This window comes from Oncorhynchus kisutch, linkage group LG13 (genome assembly GCF_002021735.2).
Source record: "Oncorhynchus kisutch isolate 150728-3 linkage group LG13, Okis_V2, whole genome shotgun sequence".
In the NCBI taxonomy this organism is placed as follows: Eukaryota; Metazoa; Chordata; class Actinopteri; order Salmoniformes; family Salmonidae; genus Oncorhynchus; species Oncorhynchus kisutch.
In genome coordinates, this window is record NC_034186.2 from 45,245,822 (window position 1) to 45,264,803 (window position 18,982).

General features: G+C 43.4%; 1 protein-coding gene across 2 annotated transcripts in view; it reads right to left on the reverse strand.

The window, feature by feature from the left end:
* Positions 1-1,172: 1,172 nt before the first annotated feature.
* Positions 1,173-18,982, reverse strand: part of LOC109902274 (coiled-coil domain-containing protein 50) — a 38,482-nt gene continuing 20,672 nt past the window's right edge. The window contains exons 6-12 of one of the 2 annotated variants that reach the window (XM_020498517.2): positions 15,714-16,682; positions 14,844-15,004; positions 14,381-14,425; positions 13,723-13,860; positions 13,338-13,417; positions 10,144-10,253; positions 1,173-9,818 (exon numbers count right to left, since the gene is read on the reverse strand). In XM_020498517.2, the coding sequence (XP_020354106.1) occupies positions 9,799-9,818; positions 10,144-10,253; positions 13,338-13,417; positions 13,723-13,860; positions 14,381-14,425; positions 14,844-15,004; positions 15,714-16,682 (1,523 nt within the window). In that variant the 3' untranslated portion in view covers positions 1,173-9,798. The remainder of the gene's footprint in view (positions 9,819-10,143; positions 10,254-13,337; positions 13,418-13,722; positions 13,861-14,380; positions 14,426-14,843; positions 15,005-15,713; positions 16,683-18,982) is intronic. The other variant, XM_031786380.1, reaches the window with a different exon arrangement.

The following is an 18,982-nucleotide window of genomic DNA, read 5'->3' on the forward strand; positions in this document are numbered from 1 at the left end:
TTCTCAAAATGGGTGTGTTAGAAAGGGAAAGGCAACTCGTGAATTAATTTCTTAAGAGATCAATTCAAATTAATTCACTCACCACTATACAAAACTGAAGTTGTAATACAGTACCAGTCAAAAGTTCGGACTTACCTACTCATACCAGGGTGTTTCTTTATTTTTACTATTTCCTACATTGTAGAATAATAGTTAAGACATCAAAACTATGAATTAACACATATGGAATCATGTAGTAACCAAAACAAGTGTTAAACAAATATTTTATATTTGAGATTCTTCAAAGTAGCCACCCTTTGCCTTGATGACGGCTTTGCACACTCTTGGCATTCTCTCAACCAGCTTCACCTGTAACGTTTTTTCCAAAGGTCTTGAAGGAGTTCCCACATATGCTGAGCACCTGTTGGCTGCTTGTCTTCATTCTGTGCTCCAACTGATCCCAAACCATCTCAATTGGGCTGAGGTCGGGTGATTGTGGAGGCCAGGTCATCTGATGCATCACAGACTGAACTATTCCATTCATTTTCTTAATAAAATAATAATAATAATAATAATTATAATAATAATAATTAATAAAATAATTTTCTTAATAAACTTTTTCTAACCCATATGAAATTCAAACCGAGGGATTTGGATCCTTATTTTGACACAAAATCTAAATTCTACCAATGTGGATTGTAGGCTTACACTATGGACTTGATTAACATTTCAGGATTGCCCATTTTGATGCAAATTGATTGGAGATAAGCATTACATGTACGGTAGGCCTCCAGCTGTTAGAACTGGACAGCTTAACGAGGCCTAGTGACACATACCTAAAAGATCATGTTAGTCTGAAGGAACTGAGGTCCTTTTCTTACACTATTTGTATGAGTTTGTATGAGGGTATATGGACATAGCTGTTCATAAGGCCAGTCCTGAGATGGGGAAAAAGATAATTATCCTACAATGTTCCTCGGTCTTGGAACGACCTGCAAAAGACCTTAAAACTGGAGAGGGTTGTTTTTAGTGTATTGTTCCTGTATGTTATTTTGTACTTTATCTACATGCTGAATACTTCCTGCTGACCTCTTGCCAGGTATCCCTCGCAAAAGAGGTTTCTAAACTCAAGGGTCTTTTGGTTAAATAAATAATCAAATATGTGGTAAAAAAAATGACAGCCAGAGAAAGGGTCAGTACACACAAACATATACTTGATTTTATTGACAAAAAAGTGAGTCATCTATTGATTTGAGACAATTACCATATAATATGGCAGTTAACTTTATGTATGTAGCCTACCTGTAAATTTGCAAAGCATAACCAATTAAAATAATGTTTAAAATGACGTACAATATTAACATGGGTGCATTTCAACAAAAATACGTTTATTTTTAGCACTCAAAGACCATACGTTGCACCACAGAACTAGAATGGGATTCTATTTAGGGTAGCATCGCCCTATCCTAAAAAAACAGCAGGATAACTACAATACTTAAAACAATTTCTAATTTCTTATCATGTTACTTGGATATTGTCATCGCATCACAGGTTTGAGGCTGTCACCTTACAATCAATGAAATCAAGGCTACTCACTGTGTCAGGGAAGGTCATACTAGGTAAAACACAATAAGTGGTTACAATTGTTTCTAGGTCAATTATTTTGCAGGTCATTTTGAATTATTGGGACTCTCTGAACAATGGTGATTTAAAGTGATGGATAATTTCAGCCAGTTGTTTTGAAAAATGGAGCCCATGAACCAAAAAAAACATAAATAATTCAAATATTTCATAAAACATGTTACGTCCTGCAAAAAAAAATGAATTCCCAGATCCATAAGAGAAGCCAGCTTAGTGAGGGTCTATTGCATATTTACACATCTGTGGAGGAGAGTGCTGTCCATTGTCATTCTATTGGGTTAAGGTCGCCATCTAGTGGACTATCGAAGTAACACACCTAAGACACTATAAGTGACAAGTTGAGGTAAGATCTGTAAAAATGAATATCAGTCTATGTTAAGTTTATGTTCCCTTGTCTGTGTATTTCCTTTTTTGTATTTCCAACCTTTTTCAGAAATGTAGTGTTTCAAAACAATCTGTGACACTATTTACCTTTTTACTCATTGGGTCAGTTTCCCAGACCGAATATGCTCGTCTTGGACGCTCGCTCGTCTTGGCACTCTCAATTGAGAAGCTCCATTGAGAAGGCTTTTTAGTCCAGGAAAGTATCTTATCTGCACTTACAGACTAGCTGAGTAAGTTTAACTACCTGGTGTAAGAGTGTTATGTCAGGTAAAAACATAATGAATTAAACACTGCCAGTAGATCAGTACAACAAAAAGTCCCTTTGTGGTAGAGTGACTTTAAACTATGCCTTAAAACAGATATGTGACTGAACACATGCAGACTGTCTTGGCATGTATTATTAGGTGACTCCCTCTTAGCACAGACACTAGGACTGCTGTTGTCAAACCAGTCCGATATCATTCCTGCATCAGGCACAGCACACAGTGCCCTGGGCCAAACAGCCTGTTGCCTATTTTTAACTAACACCCAATGATGGGAATGTTTGCATTTGATCTCTCTCTACCCGCATACCAGCATTCAGGGTGTCAATGCAGCTTAAATCACTATACAGGCAAATGCTTTATTTATTTAACTAGTCAAGTCAGTTAAGAACAATTCTTATTTACAATGACGGCCTGCCCAGGCCAAACTCTAAACCGGACGATGCTGGGCCAATTGTGCACCGCCCTATGGAACTCCCAATCACAGTCAGATGTGATACAGCCTGGAATCGAACCAAGGTCTGTAGTGAAGCCTCTAGCCCTGAGATGCAGTGCCTTAAACCGCTGCGCCACTCAAGAGCCTGAATAATAGGTTTCCGATCCACAACTTTTAGTGAGGGGATAGCCAAAATGAGATTATACAGACTGTCAAATTGTTTTTTGCAAATGGAAATCATAACACCAATGACAAATGTTTATTAGTCAAAGTCATCGCTGTTTTTAATCTTGTCCTCATGCAGAAACCAAAAGGTGTGGCACCACACAACCACACCAGTTTTAGATTAATGTAAAGGAATGTGACAACAGATTCAGAGAAAACTCTCAGATTCAGAGAGAACTCTCAAGCCAACCTAATCAGAGGAAGGGGACTCACATGGAACATGTTACTCAAGTTCCATAATCTTTCCCTCCTTTCTTATCTCACTGTTATCAACTGAAAAAAGAATAACTTCACAATTTAGCATGACATCTAATATTTCCACTGACACTTCATGGCATACCGCATGAGATGAAATGCTACAATGAAATAAGTCATGAATCTTTCTTCGTAGCCTACACTCATGAGGTTCAGCTAGAAATGGACAAACATTGACAAAATGGCACTTAACTGTAGTATAGTAGAAAAAAGGTAAACAATGCATATGTGTCAATGCTAATTGATAACCATAAAGTTAAGGGGAAATAGGAGATTAGGGAGAACTAATAACTAATTTCACACATTTTGAGTCAACACTCAAAGGCTGGTTTAATTAGGTACAGAGGTGCTTGTCTGCCTGACACATCCTCTGCCTTTGACCACTGAAGATGTGCCCAAGGCATATTAACTTAAATTAAGAAAAAAGCATTAAACGGCATGAATTAAAGGATTTGGCATTTGGAATGGCAAATTCATTTGGTAAAAATTATATGTTGGTCTCGCCGTCAACAACACAAGCGCCATCCCCTTACAACAACAAAAAAAGATTGCAGTCTGAGTGAAGTATGAGGCAAATACTGCGTCCAAAATAAGTTTTATTTTTACTGCAGTAATGTTGGTGTGCAACTGCAGTAGACTGCAGCTATTCTGCAAATACTGCGTCAAAAAAATGCCACAGTCGACTGCAGTTACTGCACTTTCAAAACTCAATACAAAAAGTGTCTCGGGTGACTGTTTGAGTTGGCTGTCCTCTCCAATGATGAATGCGCGAAAGTTGCGCTGATTCAACTGGGCGTGTGTCTTTTCCATGTCTCGACAAGGCATGTTCTAGGTTCGGGACGGCTGCATTTACTTTCAATTCTCAGGTAAGGCAAGCCATACAACGAGTGACTGCTCTAGTTGACCAGCTCGACTTCATTATTTACATGATTATTAAAATGGAACATTTCGACGACACCGAGGCCACCGCAGGTGAGTTAGCCCACGCACACCTTGAATTGTCAAGCATGTTATATTCATTGCCATACGTCGTGTTGTTCCTTGACAATTTTCTAGTGTTTTAATAGTAATTCCAAGTGTTTGACTCGTGACTAAAAGTTTAATCGGCACAGGTAAACATCTGAATAACCTGTCACTAACCTGAATAACATGTCACTAACCTACACATGACTGTAGCAATGGCTCCTTCAAAACGCCAAACTGTCGTAAATGTTTGAGCCTAGACAGCCTCATTAGATTGGATGAATTAAACAGGCTAAAATCCTTAATATATGTAACTAGTATAGTCATTGCATTGATCATGCCACATGGAATTACTGCGTCAAGAGAACGTTTAATACTGTAGGCCTACATGTATTTGATAACAGCAAAGAACCATGATATTGTTGTATTGCAATATAGTGGCAACCACAGTGCGTGCACTAATGATACAAATATCCACCTAGGACTGTAATAAATGTACAACAGTAGTTTACTTCTCTCACAGAGTCCTTTCCAAGTGTTACATGTTGCCCACACAGCTAGAAACCTTGCCTGAGATGTGCCAACAGATTTCAGTCATTGTTTCTGGTAGTGTGCGTAGCAGGTCCATCAACAGGTGTCAAGGCCTCCGGTTTTAAGTTGGAGGATGGAGACAAAGTCCACATAACCTGAGGAGTTTGAGTGTGATTGAGCCGGTTACCCGGACACAGAATAAACCTAGTTCTAGACTAAAAAGCATTGTCAATGGAGAATGTTTTAATCCATGACTCGGCTTTGTCTAGGAAACCGTCTTTTACTGTGTTTTTAAGACTCATACATACTTGTTGTAGCCAGGGGGCAGTAGCGTGGCTCAATCAAATAAAAATTTAAATAAAAAAAACTTTGACATAACGTGCAGTCCAGTGGGAGAATCTCAATTGCATACTCTACACATCCTCTCCCCAAAACCCATTGGAGGGGGAAGGTCAGACGGATCTCTGTCTTCCTCATCCAATGAGTTTTGAGGAGCCAAGGAGAGAGGAAGCGAGAAGTACACAATTGACATTCTCCCACAGTAGGTTGCCAAGGGTTTGTTTCTCCCCTTGATGTTGCAACATGCAAACACACCATCACTACAGGATCATCTCAATTGCGTACTCCTCGTGTCCTCTCTCCTCGCGTCGCGTCCTTCTCAAAACCCATTGGATTAGAGAGTCAGAGGTCCCTCCCCTCTGACCTTCTCTTCTAATGGGTTTTGAGGAGGTGGCGAGGAGAGAGTATGCAATTGAGACAATTCCAATGTCTGGTATGTTGGTGAACCAGCACTCAACCCTCTTCCCTGTGAGTTTAATGAGGAAGGAGTTAAATGGGTTAATGTACTTTCCCCGATGACCGCAACCCAGCATGACTCACTTTTATATTTGATCAATTGCCATGAACTCATCGCAAGGTTGCTCCCTCTCAACATTATAATGAAAACCAAATGAGTAAATACAACTTGACAGATTTTAGGCTGTTCATCTGGAGATGGACAATGAAAGTTGTTTTATTTAGCAAAAAAAATCTATTTGGCTGACAATTTAGTGTAGGATACTGTAGAAAAAGATTAAGGACACCTGCTCTTTCCATGACATAGATTGTGTGTGCCATTCAGGAGGGTGAAAGATTTAAGTGCCTTTGAACAGGGTTTGGTAGTAGGTGCACCGGTTTGTGACAAGAACTGCCACACTGCTGGGGGTTTTCCCGCACTCAAACAGTTTCCTGTGTCAATCAAAAATGGTCCACCGCCCAAAGAACATCCATCCAACTTGACACAACTGTGGGAAGCATTTCAGGTCAACATGGGCCAGCATTCCTGTGGAGCGCTTGACACCTTGTCGAGTTCATGCCCCGTAAAAATGTAGGATGTTCTGAAGAAGAAAAAATGGAAGGGTGTGAAAGTCAATATTAGAAGGTGTCCTTAATTTTTTTTTGGTACACCTTTCTCCTGCATTATCATGAACGTTGAAGGGGGAAAAAAAGTGAGCAAATTTCACTGTTCAAACAAGGAAAAATAATCTGCTAGTTTTTTAGTCATTTCAATCCATAATGATTTGAGTACCGTTTCACCTCTGTGCCCAACAAGACTTCGTATACGCATAGCAGTTGCAGGCCCTACAGTGAAAACAGGTTACACTTGTAACGAACTGGTGATACTCATTTGGTACAGTTGCCTTGTAATGCAAATATTGATCAGGAGTCAAGCATGTCATTACTGGTAAATGTCTTATAACCGCTTAGTTAGAACAAACACACGTGTGAACAGAGATTACAATTAGACTAGGCCTACATAAGACGTGGCTTTAACATTTGCCACTTCCTGTTAACCTGGTCGGTGTTACAGGATTATGAGGGGCGCATTAAGCAGGGGCACAACATTGCGGAATGTTCAGATAGCCTTGTTATTTAGAGCAAACGGAATCTTTTCTTCAACGTTTGCCTAGTGAACATGACCGAGGTCTTAACTTGTAGGCTAAAACGTGGAATTGGCCCTTGGATAGTACTGTGTTGGAGACGGCCTTCCTCCATTCCACATTGTGGTGCAGGCAAAACCAGGGCATCAACAGAATGCTGCAATAAGTGTACACATGTCCTCTCTCTCTACAGGTAAGTGGGGGAATCCCACCCAGACCAACCCTTTTCCCTGACAAGAGACTGAAAAGATGGAATGCAGCACAACATGTTCTCAGTGTAGTGTATGGTTGACTTTACACTGTGTAGTGTATGGTTGACTTTACACTGACATATTTAATACTTGTGCTTTGATTGTCAACTCGTTCTGCAATACGATGTTCCAGTCACGTGTCGTACAATACCCGTAACTTGCTGAATAAACACTAAGCCAATTCCTAGGATTTTGAATCTCGATTGATTCTTTTCGAGGGGAGCTACAGTAATAGCACCCAAATGGACCTCCAAAATATTTAGGCTAGTTGGGGGGGCCATACATAAACCATTCACTTGTGTGCCTTGCATCATGTTTTAGTCTCGATAGAAATGTGTTATCGAACCCGGGCCTGAAGTTTAGGATACAAGTGACGCCACAGAATTGGACATATGTTTCATGAATAAAACACATGCAAATATCATTTTGAGATGGTAAAAGCAAAACGTTTATTCAGTTCATGATACAAAAGAGTCTCACAGTAAGCGCCAAAACACACACGTCTTTGATTTTGTAGGCCGCATACAGACCCTGGATCGCGAAACGGTTCAAACGTGACTCGATTTCAGTTCGTTTTGCGCTCACTGCATATAGCACAAAGCAGTATACAGCAAATCACCAATATGCACCCACTATCTGTTCCGATGGTGTACATGTTCTAATTTGTTATTCAATATGTCCACAAGGTGATCCTATTATCAGACAAAAGGATATATACACATCCCTTAGTTCTGGGATTTTTTTTTTTTACACTGATCCTCCTCCACTGTCATTAACTTAAAGAGCAGGGATTCCCCGTTAAATCGACAAGTCCCTGACAATAATCCTTAAAATGGCACAAATCTCATCCAGAACATTTTTTACACGTCTCAAAATGTCTTGACGGGTATAGAAGAGTCTCCGGGGCAGATGCCACCAACTCGGACAAAGCACGCCAACGCCATCGGACTTGGATAAAGAAGCTCGGTCAATGGGGGAAAAAAATCTAAAATACGACAGGATCATAATTAAACATTTTAATGTCGATCAAACTGGGAACAGTGTCTGATTTACTCTTTCTACCTGTGAAATAAACTATTATTAGCGCCATGTCCATTTGCGGCACAATGTGCAAGTCTCCCAAATGGCACCCTATTCCCTATATAGTGCACACATTTCCCCCCCAGAGCACTATGGGTCCTGGTCAAAAGTAGTGCACTACATAGGGAATAGGGTGCAATTTGGGAGGTGTACTATATCCAAAAGTCCCTATAGTCTCCTGTAACCCCTTTTGATACATGCATCTCTATTACAGTAGGACGTCTGATAAGTGTGTTCTCTATTCCCGCTATTGTGATCTTTATTCAATATGATGAGAAAATGACTCGACTGGCCACGGAGCAGTGAACCCTATCAACACAGCTGTCTGAGTCAATAGGTCCCTTTTGAGTAGAATGAAATCATGTTCTCACTTTCCCTGTTAATTCCGTGGATGACTGAAACTTCCCTCCACACTCTCATGCATGGGAATGTTTACTCATGTGACACAACCCTCTCGGTCAGAGAGGAGTGGTGTGTGTGTGTGTGTGTGTGTGAGACAGAATGCATTTTTATTATGGAATGTACAGAAAACAAGATTTTGCAACAGAAAATGTTTTGCAACAAAAATCAGAGTTTCTATTTCTACGAATTCAGTTAGGTCCCTCTTTGTTTTGTCCTGTTTGGTTCCAAGTGAATACAGCCCTGCCAAGACCACCACAATCTTATGTTTGGCACAGAGGTGCAATATACATGCATTCAATTCTTACTGGTCAACTTGTCTTAGCGCTGAGAGCATGTAAACAGATGAGACTATCAAATACTGGATGGAACATACAACCAAATATATTAGGGCAATATTTACAAAAAGCATTTTGATCATCCACAAAACAAAATGGATGGAGTTCAGTGGCTTGGGCTCTCGTTGACTCACGGAGTGTCAGAGTTTCGATAGTGTCAGAGAGGATAGAAATTCAGCCCACAAGAGAGCACAGTCAGTAAGCATGCACGTAAAACACTTAACCATGGCAGTATGTCCCATAAAACCCCACTTCCACCTCCCAAGTCTTCATTCCAAGTAGGGAAATGCCCCTTTTAGAAAGACAGGGAAAAATACACGCATATGGAAACAGCATACAGCCAGCAACAAGTCAGAAGTCCACATACGATCACCATCCACTTCTGGACTGGAAAGCATTAAAAACACAAAGCCAAAAGACCCAGCATCCTGATATAGTAGGTTCTTTTTTCTCCCCCCCCCCCCTGTGAATAAAATGCTAAAATATGTATTTTCAAAAGGAGTATTATATGCAGCACATATGACTGGGCCTGTCACGTTGTTCATCCTAGATGCGCAGCACAATACGAGGACGGGAGAACTGGAGCCTGGGAGTGCAAAAAAAGCTGCGCCGCCGACATTTTTTCCTCAAACAAGCGTCGGCCATCTTGGCTCAAAGACGTACAATGGGAGGCCATTTCGGCTCCAAATACAGGCACATCCCATAGACAGCGATAGATAGAGAGACGGAGATTGCACAGTTATACAGTATATCCAGCAAAGGATTGATTCACCATGATGAGCATGATCCACAGACGGACGGAAACACCAGCAAACGACAACTACAGCAAAACAGAAACGCCTTCACCCCCCCCCCCCATCATCATCTTCAACAGTTAAAAGCCAGCAAGAGGATAAATATCCCAAGGCATCTCCTTTGAGTCTTCTTGGCTGTTGCGCCAATTGAAAGAAGACAACCAAAATGGAAAAAAAAGGGAACGATATGCTGGAGAATCCCACCTCCAACGACTAGGTGACATTGTCCCAAGGCTCTTGGTCAATATAAAGTGATGGGGAGTTTTTACAAATACAGCAACGATGAGTAAAAAAGAAAAGGAACAACAAAGTCACGGATGGATAACTTAGGGAGCCTGGGTCACTGCCTGTAATAGGTACCTGGAAGAGACAGACATAAAAATAAAAAAGACAGCAGACATAAGCTTAAACTTTTCATTGCAACCACAACTGTGTGTATGGTAGAGAATCCAAAACAGTGGGAGATCTCTGAGGATATTAACTCATTTGTTCAGCGCATGTCAACAACGTGGTATGCTGGATAGTTAGCTCCATTGGAAAGAGGGTTAAATCTGCACTAAAACTATCCAAGTGACAATGTGAGTCCTACTGAACCAGTCTAACGTTGCACTCAATGTACACGCTGATCTAGTCGGGTAATGTAACTTAAACACAGCCGGGGGGGGCCTCCGGTACCTGGACTGACCTTTGAAAGCAGCCTCAGGTCTGGCTGGAGTGCGGGAAGAGTAGTGGCTCTCTGAGTAGCTGTAGCTGGTCTCCACATTCTCATAGTCATGTGGAAGAGGTTGAGGAGGTCTGAGAGACGAGAGAGAAAGAACAAATCATGTTGTAAGGGCATTATATTGGTGTAAAAAGAGTTTCTAATGTAACAAGGGGTGTATTTAATTTTGTAATAATAAGTGTTGCAATGGTATAGGGGGGGGGGGGGGGGTAGATCAGCTTTAATACTGCATATATATACACACACATGATACCAGTCAGTTTGGACACACCTACTCATGCAAGGGTTTTTCTTTATTTTTGACTATTTTCTACATTGTAGAGTAATAGTGAAGACATCAAAACTAAGAAATAACACATATGGAATCATGAAATAAGCAACAAAAAAAAAGTGTTAAACAAATCTAAATATTTTATGTGGGATTCTTCAAAGTAGCCACCTTTTGCCTTGACAGCTTTGCACACACTTGGCATTCTCTCAACCAGCTTCATGTGGTAGTCACCTGGAATGCATTTCAATTAACAGGTGCGCCTTGTTAAGTCAATTTGTGGAATTAATGCGTTTGAGCCAATCAGTTGTGTTGTGACATGGTAGGTGTAGTATACAGAAGATGGTCTTTTACCAAATAAGGCTAAGTCCATATTATAGCAAGAACAGCTCAAATAAGCAAAGAGAAATGACAGTCCATCATTACTTTAAGACACGAAGGTCAGTCAATATGTAAAATTCCAAAACCGTACATTTTATTAAAGTGCAGTCGTAAAAACCACCAAGCTCTATGATGAAACCGGCTCTCATGAGGACCGCCACAGGAAAGGAAGACCCAGAAAATAAGGACAAGTTCATCAGAGTAACCAGCCTCAGAAATTGCAGCCCAAATAAATGCTTCACAGAGATCAAGTAACAGATATCTGAACATCAATTGTTCAGAGGAGAATGCGTGAAACAGGCCTTCATGGTCAAATTGCTGCAAAGAAACCACTACTAAAGGAAACCAATAAGAAGAAGAAACGAGCAATGGATATTAGACCGGTGGAAATCTGTCCTTTGGTCTGATGAGTCTGCGCTTAGTGGGACTATCATTTGTTTTTCAACAGGACAAAGACAAAAAACAAACATCCAGGTTTTGTAAGGGCTATTTGACCAAGGAGAGTGATGGAGTGCTGAATCAGATGACCTGGCCTCCACAATCACCTGACCTCAACCCAATTGAGATGGTTTGAGAGGAGTAGGACCGCAGAGTCTAGGAAAAGTAGCCAACAAGTGCTCAGCATATGTGGGAACTCCTTCAAGACGGTTGGAAAAGTATTCCTCATTAGCTGGTTGATAGAATGAAAGTGTGCAAAGCTGTCAAAGTAAAGGGTGGCTACTTTGAAGAATCTAAAATCTACATGATTCCATAGTTTTGACATCTTCACTATTATTCTACAATGCAGAAAATAGTCAAAATAAAAACCCTTGAATGTGTAGGTATCCAAACTTTTGACTTGAACTCTATCTAGGTACAGTGGGGCAAAAAAGTATTTAGTCAGCCACCAATTGTGCAAGTTCTCCCACTTAAAAAGATGAGGCCTGTAATTTTCATCATAGGTACACTTCAACTATGACAGACAAAATGAGAAAAATAATCCAGAAAATCACATTGTAGGATTTTTTATGAATTTATTTGCAAATGATGGTGGAAAATAAGTATTTGGTCACCTACAAGCAAGATGTCTGGCTCTCACAGACCTGTAACTTCTTCTTTGAGGCTCCTCTGTCCTCCCCGAGTTACCTATATTAATGGCACCTGTTTGAACTTGTTATCAGTATAAAAGACACCTGTCCACAACCTCAAACAGTCACACTCCAAACTCCACTATGGCCAAAACCAAAGAGCTGTCAAAGGACACCAGAAACAAAATTGTAGACCTGCACCAGGCTGGGAAGACTGAATCTGCAATAGGTAAGCAGCTTGGTTTGAAGAAATCAACTGTGGGAGCAATTATTAGGAAATGGAAGACATACAAGACCACTGATAATCTCCCTTGATCTGGGGCTCCAAGCAAGATCTCACCCCGTGGGGTCAAAATTATCACGAGAATGGTGAGCAAAAATCCCAGAACCACACGGGGGGACCTAGTGAATGACCTGCAGAGAGCTGGGACCAAAGTAACAAAGCCTACCATCAGTAACACACTACGCCGCCAGGGACTCAAATCCTGCCGTGCCAGACGTGTCCCTCTGCTTAAGCCAGTACATGTCCAGGCCCGTCTGAAGTTTGCAAGAGAGCATTTAGATGATCCAGAAGAAGATTGGGAGAATGTCATATGGTCAGATGAAACCAAAATATAACTTTTTGGTAAAAACTCAACTCGTCGTGTTCGGAGGACAAAGAATGCTGAGTTGCATCCAAAGAACACCATACCTACTGTGAAGCATGGGGGTGGAAACATCATGCTTTGGGGCTGTTTTTCTGCAAAGGGACCAGGACGACTGATCCGTGTAAAGGAAAGAATGAATGGGGCCATGTATCGTGAGATTTTGAGTGAAAACCTCCTTCCATCAGCAAGGGCATTGAAGATGAAATGTGGCTGGGTCTTTCAGCATGACAATGATCCCAAACACACCGCCTGGGCAACGAAGGAGTGGCTTCGTAAGAAGCATTTCAAGGTTCTGGAGTGGCCTAGCCAGTCTCCAGATCTCAACCCCATAGAAAATCTTTGGAGGGAGTTGAAAGTCCGTGTTGCCCAGCAACAGCCCCAAAACATCACTGCTCTAGAGGAGATCTGCATGGAGGAATGGGCCAAAATACCAGCAACAGTGTGTGAAAACCTTGAAGACTTACAGAAAACGTTTGACCTCTGTTATATACCCTTTGTTGGCAATGACAAGTATTGAGAAACTTTTGTTATTGACCAAATGCTTATTTTCCACCATAATTTTCAAATAAATTCATAAAAAATCCTACAATGTGATTTTCTGGATTTTTTTCTCTCATTTTGTCTGTCATAGTTGAAGTGTACCTATGATGAAAATTACAGGCCTCATCTTTTTAAGTGGGAGAACTTGCACAATTGGTGGCTGACTAAATACTTTTTTGTCCCTCTGTAAATCGGTGCTACAACGTTGTAATAAGGTGTTCTACATTGTTGCAGCTAATAGAGTGAGACAAATACCTGGCAGGCTTTTGGTGGTTCCTGTGCCTCTGATACTCCTCCTCTCGGGACCTGGGACGCACTACCTCCTCTGAGTTGGGCTGGAACACACATACAGATAGACAGGAAAACACTATCTGTGGTCTGGAATCCATTATCAACAAGTTGACAAAAAAAACAGGCACCCTAAACTGTGCCAATACACCGTGGCTCTCTTACTACAGAACTCCTATGTCAAAACCAGATCATAATCGGCACAAGTTAAAATACATGCATCCATACATTACAGTATTGAACACATACCATCTTGATGACTATCAAAATACTGTACATGTAGTGCTAAAGTCAGTGTTACTGATCATAAAGTCGTCTCGTCCAGAAAAACGATGCGAAGAAGACCAGTCACCTTGAAGTCTCCTCCCTCTGGCCGCCTCCTCTCTTCCAGCCTCATCCCCCTCTCTTCCGGCCTCATCCCCTGCTTCTCCTTCTCCCTGGACTTCTTGTACTCCTTCTTCTCCTGCTCCATCAGCAGCCGGGCTATCTCCTGACGGCGCCAATACAACCTGGTTCACTACACAGCTCTAGTACAAGACAGACGCACTCCTTGTCCCAATGAATTAAGAGCGCGGTGACACTTCTCCAGCCCCATCCCCCAGCAGTTTACCTAAACAAGTGGCTTGGTACCCACCGTTGTTTTTCCAATCCCAGATTTAACTTTTCAGGCACATACAGTAGTGCTGCTTCATATGTTATCTGGCAGTATACACTAATAGGAGCTATTACCCATGATGTGGTGAAATGTGATTAACCCCAGGTTAAAACCAACCAAAGAGAATAAATGGGACCAGGGTTATCATTTATTTAACAAAGGCAAACCACTGTCACACTCAATAGCTGGCTTTATTGATGGGGTGAAAGTCGAGACTTCAGTGACCGTGAGAGACCGGGCAAGACAGAGAGAGAGAGACAGCCAAGAGAAAGAGAGCGAGAGAGAGATTTGCAGTGACACGTCAGTCTGTAAAAAACAGAAGTTTCCAGACCGAGAGAAGGGGCCACATCCTTACCTCATCCTGAGCCACTTGGGCTGCGCGCTTGTCCATCTTGCTCGCCTGGAACCCGAAAAAACAACAACAATTAGAAGCCAAGTTTGAGTCACATCCCCCCCCCCTCAAAGACTTGAGACATGAAGCTACACGGCACAATACAAAGCTGAGATGTACTGAATGTAGACTCCGCTGTTCACACTGGTCAGGATATCGCCAATGCATAGATTCTGTTGTTAAAGTTAAATTGACAATGAACCCCCAAAAACACAGCACAAATGACAACTATACATGTATCTATGATGCTGCTGTAACTAAATGCATCTAAAATAGGGGGCTAAGACAGAGGCCAACTGAATGGTGAGAGGGAGTATTACAGTACACGGTTGTGACATGGAAAGATCTTGAAAATAAATGTTTAAAAAATAATAATGTAGGGGGGGGGGGGGGGGGTCGTCATTCACTCGCTGACCAGTCCTCTCACCTTGACCTCTTCCTCCTGTAGTTTCCGGGCCACCTCCATGTCCAGGATCTCCTGCTCCCTCAGGTCCAGCTGGGCGATGCCCTGGGTGGCCTCGCCCATCCCGTACTCCCCTCCTACCACCACTGCGCCGCGACCCCCTGGTCCCCCTTGCACGATACGACCTGCAGGGGGCGCCACATACGAGTTAATACAGCTGTATGTCGAGTCAATGATACAAACCACAGTATCCCCAACTCTGATTCCTCCAGGGCTTGCAGTGCAGTGTCTACTAGATTAAGTCACTGGCATTTTTTAAATTTATGGTCCGAGACAGAAGATAGGTGTTTGAACAAATCGATGGCAAATCAATGCCAGTACTCGATCAGTTGTGGAGAGTAGGGCTATGAACACTGCACACCGACGGAAGCCTGTGAGGACTAGAATTAGAAGGTTCAAGACAGAAATGTAATGTATACAAGCTGACAAATAATGGAATCATATCTGTTCTACACAGTACATTTCTATCTGGACCATCTGTCATGTTGCGTTTCCCGATGGAACGGGATCCACTGAGCTCAAATCATGACCCCCCCCCCCGCCATCAACCCCAGCAGCCGATTCACCACAGAGGCCTGTTTCCCACCCTGGGAATTGTATTGTGAACTACAGTGGAATCGTCACCATAACGATAAATCAGATACGGGAAGGAGAGAAACCCACCACACCAAGAAGAGGAAGAAGATGACGATGAAGAGGAAGATAAGGGTATGATTAGTAATTATTGTGTTAGGGAGCCAAAACCACCACCAGCAGCTCCCAGCAATGGGCCAATCAAGGCTGCACATGCACACACCACACACGGTTGACCATGGGCCCGGCGCTGCGCCGTACCTGGCTCCCTGGGAGCGGGGTGCGTGTAGGAGCGCTCCGTGCCTATGCTGGGCCCCTCCCCAGGGTCCCTGTGACCTCTCCTCTCCCCCCTCATCACGCCGGGGCGGGGGCTCCTTCTGGCCTCCTCCTCCTCACACAGCTCACTGGGGCCAGAGTGGAGCCTGGCCATGGGCCCCCCCTCATCCCCAGGGCCCTCCACTCCACCAACAGTCCAGGCCCGGCTGCTGGGTATGGGCTCGTAATAGTCTTCATCAAGACCTCGCTCCCTGCTCTTGGTTCTCTCTCGGCGTCTGTGTTTGTCTCGGCCATGCTCTTGGTCTTGCGATCGCAGCCCATGTCTCTGTCCGCCTCGCGATCTCTCCTCGTGTCTTGGTGCGTCTCTCTTCCTCTCCTCGTCTCTCCTGGGTTCTCTTTGCCGGTCTTTCTCACACTCTCTTTTTCTCTCCCAAGCCTCGTCTCTCTCCACAGGGTTGTGGGACTGCGGGGGCGGCCGGCTGGGCCTCTCCTTCCTCCTCACCACCCGCTCTCCCTCATCCCCTCTCTCCTCTCTGTGTCTCCTGGGCTCACGGCTGTCTGGATAGAAGGTGGACTGGGACCCCTGGGGGTCTCGGCCCCTCTGGTCCCCCTTCCCTTTACTTCTACCCTCGGTGGGGTGGTGGTAGTCTGGGTAACTGCCCCCATGTTTCCCCCTGCTATTGGAGAGGTGGTCCTCGGGGTATGGGTCTCCATGCTTGACTCTACTACCCCCTCCTCTACTCTCTAAATGGTGCTCGGGGGACCTGGAACGTCCACTGGTGCTAGGCTCCACAGAGTCGTATGGGGGGTATCTGGTCCTGCTAGGCTCAAAAGAAACGTACTCGGGGGAGAGGTCGCGTCGTGAGCCCGGGGTAAGGGGATGCGACTCGGGGGAGTGGGAGTTTGAACCAGGTCGCCTGGGTTTGTCATCCAGGTCCAGAGGGGCTCGGATGGCTGGGCCGAGGGGGATGAGGGGGGAGGGGTCGATGTGGAAGGAAGACATGGGTGGGACAAGACAATGGCAGATGTGAGCAAACACTGGGTTGGTTAGTGAACACACAGGGTTAGTTAAGTCACAGCACCTTCATGTAAGGACCGTGAGGGACCATGTTTAAAATGTTGAGCCATGGATATTTCGTACTAATTAAACGGGTGCCATTTTGGCTCCAATTATTCCCAGACAATCGGATCAGAGTTAGAATGCAGAGTGGGATGTTATTATCATGGGAAGTTTGAAGCCAACACGGAGGGCTAATTAGCCGATCCCCGTACATCTATAGCCAAGGTAAAAACCAAGCTACTGCTCCAAGCACCTCAGGCAGAGAGAAGGGATGACATGCAGGATATTTCATGTTATGACAATCGGTGAGTGACATCCACGAGAAAGCAATGGAACAATATGGACATAGTAATACATGGCATTTGACAGACAAACCTCTTGGAGTGCGTCGTACCGGAGAGATGCAAAAATCAATAGCTTCGTATTGAGCTGTGGTCGGAGGCACTTGAAATTGAACAGCTTTTTTAAAGCTATAAAAATAATAAAATCGGACAATTATTGGGTGGGGGGAGGTCATCTGATTTGAAAAAAATATATAAATACAATTCATGCTTGTAGGTTGTAACAAGCAGATCGGTTTCTGTTTTCTTCCTACACGTGGCTATCTTCTGAACATTTTAAGCGACAAAATATTATGGCCCCATCACTGAAAGATAAGACAGTTTCCCCTCAAGCCGCGCAGGGCAGCACGGACAAGACCAGGCACGGATATCAGACAGGAGGGAAAAGAACAATCAACGACGCTGTTCTTTTCTACACGGAATATCACACAAAATGATTGCCTGATGACCTTCGGGAACTTCCCTTTCTGATGCCTTTCAGTCACTTCAAACCATACTTCCTTCAGATTGAAATACTGTCAAAAGTAGTCAGACCGATTTGTAATACAGTCATAGCCCCCCCCCCCCAAAAAAAGTAAACAATGGCCTTTGATTACATCACTTTTTTATATAGTGGGGGTCGCCGGCCAAAAAAAGCCTGTCAGCTGAATGGAATGTCGGCCATCCTGCAGCTGTTGCTGAAGCTAGTCTCGTCAACTGAAACGACTGTTTATGTTTAACTTTTGAAACGAGAGCGAGGCGAGGGAATGTACAAACCTACGTTAAAACACAACACTGAAGTGAAGTCATTGTTGGAAAAAAAAAAAAGTTCCGCCCTCAGCCTGGGCTGCTCTCCAATGGTGGCTTGAGGATCGAGCCTACTTTGTGGTCACCGTCATCTGCCGAAGATGTATTAGCCAACTAAGTCGGTACCGAGTATCCAGAAAAAAGTGAGCAGTTGTCATGCTCTAAAACGCAACATTTTGGAAATGATTCTCTCTAGCCTATTTCTGTGGCTTAATTAAAAAAAAACGGAGGCAAAGCCTGGATATCTCGTCTTCCTTCCTTCCTCGGTCTCCTCTCCCTCCCTTCCCACTTCTCTCCTCTCCTCTCTTTCCAATGGCTTATCTGCGTAGAAGAGGCTGAGCGTTAAACCAACCGTTTCTCTCCCGATTTGGAGGATTAAGACAAACATGGCAGCGCCCCCTCCTTTCCTCACTTCCTGAGAGGGGCAGCCAATCACACGACCTGCCAGAGATAAGACATGGCAGAGTGTGTGTGTATGTATGGATATTTGAGATTTAAAATGCTCAGCCAGACAGCATGTACACACACAGGGTAGTACTGCATATGAGGCTTTAGTTCTTGGCCCATACTCACAAAGCATCTCAGAGCAGGAGTGCTGATCTAGGATCAGGTCTCCCTCCTGTCCGTGTAATCTAAATCGGAAAAAAAGATCAGCACGACAACTCAGACGGTTTGTGGATACAGGAAAGTAGAGATCCGTGTGGAAAGACCCTGTTCATGTCAACACAGAGACGGAGGGAAAACCTGTGTGTGTGTGTGTGTGTGTGTGTGTGTGTGTGTGTGTGTGTATCATCCACACCTAACAACTCTGAGACGGTTTGTGGATACAGGAAAGTAGAGATCCGTGTGGAAAGACCCTGTTCATGTCAACACAGAGACGGAGGGAAAACCTGTGTGTGTGTGTGTGTGTGTGTATCGTCCACACCTAACCTACATACTGTAACCACAGCCGTAGCTTTGTGTAGATTAGAACGAAATCCCTGACTATACTCTCTCTGTCCCTTTAAAAATACAAAAATAAAAATAAATCACTTTGAAGAGAAGATTTAATCCAATCGTTAGGTGAA